This window comes from Nicotiana tabacum, chromosome 11, assembly GCF_000715075.1.
Source record: "Nicotiana tabacum cultivar K326 chromosome 11, ASM71507v2, whole genome shotgun sequence".
In the NCBI taxonomy this organism is placed as follows: Eukaryota; Viridiplantae; Streptophyta; class Magnoliopsida; order Solanales; family Solanaceae; genus Nicotiana; species Nicotiana tabacum.
The window spans coordinates 9,085,756-9,088,175 of NC_134090.1; the positions used below are offsets into that span (position 1 = coordinate 9,085,756).

The window sequence follows — 2,420 nt, forward strand, 5'->3', positions numbered from 1 at the left end:
CATTGATTGTGACGTGGTTCGAGATGCGTGTCCATGACGTTGCAAATTCATTTTTAAAAAATAAGAATGAGATGAGCCTCGCCAAATAAAATACAAATTGCGGGGCCCTCAGTAAATATTTGCTTTAAAAATTGTTTAGACTTCAGGATGGACCGTTTAGTAAAATTCCACGGTCCTACTCAAAATAAATACGCTAGTCGCTTTAGGCGCGCCTTTAATAATTTAATTTCCTTAAACTCGGGTGCACATTGATGTGACCCAAATCCAAATCTCAACGGAGTCAAAGTGTGTCGACGACCACGGGTACATTGATTGTAACGCGGTTCGAGATACATTTTCACAACGTTGCAATTCTTGATAAAAACAGTAAATGATAAAAGCGGTTAAAAGTTAAATTTTGCACATAAGTTCACACTTGTATAAAATCAGATAATCAAGCCGAATATAACAGTTGAGCGATCGTGCTAGAACCACGGAACTCGGGAATGCCTAACACCTTCTCTCGGGTTAACAGAATTCCTTATCCGGATTTCTGGTACGCAGACTGTAATATAGAGTCATTATTTTCCTCGATTCGGGATTAAAATTGGTGACTTGGGACACCCTAAATCTCCCAAGTGGCGACTCTAAAATACATAAACCAATCCCGTTTCGATTGTCCTTTAATTGGAAAAAACTCCCTTGCACCCCATCGGGTGCGGAAAAAGGAGGTGTGACAGTGGTGAACTTCACGTGATTGATTGCTGCTTCGTCGCCTCTGCCGATGATCATTTAGATGGTGCGGGTGAGAGAGGGTGGTTTTGGAGGGCCTTGGTGTTGTTCTCGTCCGTGGCCTAAGTCGGCTCTTCTTCGGTCACTCATCAGCTCCCTTAGGTGTCCTTGGCGAAGCATGTTCACCACTTTTTGCCATAGGGCTATGCATTCCTCTGTTTTGTGACCCCCGCTCCTGATGAAATTCACAGAGGATGTTGGACTTTCTGGTACTTGGGTCAGACTTCATCTTTTGTGGCCACTTTACCTTCGGGTCGAGCTTCTCTAGTGCGTACGCTATTTTTGAAGGGGAAACACAAAAATTATGAGCAGATAAGAGTGGAGACATACCTCTTTCATTTCGCTGAGTCCCTATGTGTGGCCTGGACGACCCTTCCATATGGCGAGGAGATGGTGGCATGGCTGTTCTAACATATGGTTGGTGCCTGTCTCGGTTGAGGCATGGACCTGAATGGTCTCTTCGACCTTTGTTATGACAAACTTTCCTCGACTTCGCTTGGACCGATATTAGCCATTGGGTTGGACCGTTGAGGTCATCCTCGTTTGCTCTTACCTCAGTGTAATAGGCGTTGTGAATTTCTTCCCAAGTGGTGGAAGGGTATTTCATGAGTCTGCTTAACAACTTTCTTGTTGCTCTCAAACCATTCCTATTTAACCCATTTTGGAAGGCTGCCACCGCCATCCCTTCTGATACGTTTGGTAAGCTTATTCTTACTCTGTTAAACCGAGCGAGAAAGTCCTTGAATCCCTCACCAGGTAATTGCTTGATGGCGAATATATCATTCACCCTAGCCTCCACCTTCTTAGCCCCTGCGTGGGTGGTGACAAACTTGTCGACCATTTCCTCGAATATTGTTATTGAACGTGCTGGTAATTGTGAATACCATGTCAAGGCTCCCCATATTAGGGTTTCGCCGAACTTCTTTAGCAACACTGATGGTACCTGCCCTTTTGAAAGGTCGTTGCCTTTTATTGTTATAAGGTAATGAATGATGTTATCTTCGGGGTCTGTTGTGCCATCGTATATCTTCAAATATGGTGGTATTTTGAAGGTTTTGGGTATGGCATGTGGGGTTGCCTCCTCGTTGTATGGTTGTTTGACGAACCGGTCGACGTCCTGTTTAGGTAGCAGTTTCGGGGCGTCTGCTATTTTATCAACCCTTTGTTGATGTTCCCTCATCTGGTCGCGGAGCGCCTTATTCTCGTTCTCCATTTCTTTCATTTTCTTTAGAATGGCCGCAAGTGCGTTGTTACCTGCATCAACAGCTGTGTGAGTGTTACCTGTTGGGAGAGCAGGTTGCTCGTCGGCGGTTGTTGTGGTATCCACTTGTGCGGCGTCTGTTCGCCCTTTGAACGGGTTTGTCGAGTATAATGTTTAGAGTACTTGTCAGCCATTCCTCCAGTAGTTTTTTCAGCTGGTGGCGCTTCATCAGCTGTGGACGTGGAAGCTCCCCTTTCCCGTGAGGTGGTCATACTTCCATGAGGGGGAGGTGAGTCACTTCGCCTGGGTGTAGCGCTTGGCGTCACATTCTCCTCGTGTTCTCTGTAATCCTCATTGATGGTGTTCAAGATTTTGGTAGTGACGCCCACTACTGCTTTCTGTCTTTCATCTCCTTTTCCTGCCATTGTTAGTTCGTACAATCGAGAAA

At 45.5% G+C, this 2,420-nt stretch overlaps 1 protein-coding gene across 1 annotated transcript; it reads right to left on the reverse strand.

Annotated features, from left to right (window-relative positions):
* Positions 1–853: 853 nt before the first annotated feature.
* On the reverse strand, positions 854–1,984 carry LOC107773039 (uncharacterized). Its single transcript, XM_016592485.1, has 2 exons — positions 1,102–1,984; positions 854–1,047 (listed from the first exon to the last, which is right to left on the reverse strand). Exons 1-2 carry the CDS (start codon positions 1,982–1,984, stop codon positions 854–856), a joined length of 1,077 nt encoding a protein of 358 aa, XP_016447971.1.
* Between the last annotated feature and the right edge of the window lie 436 nt (positions 1,985–2,420).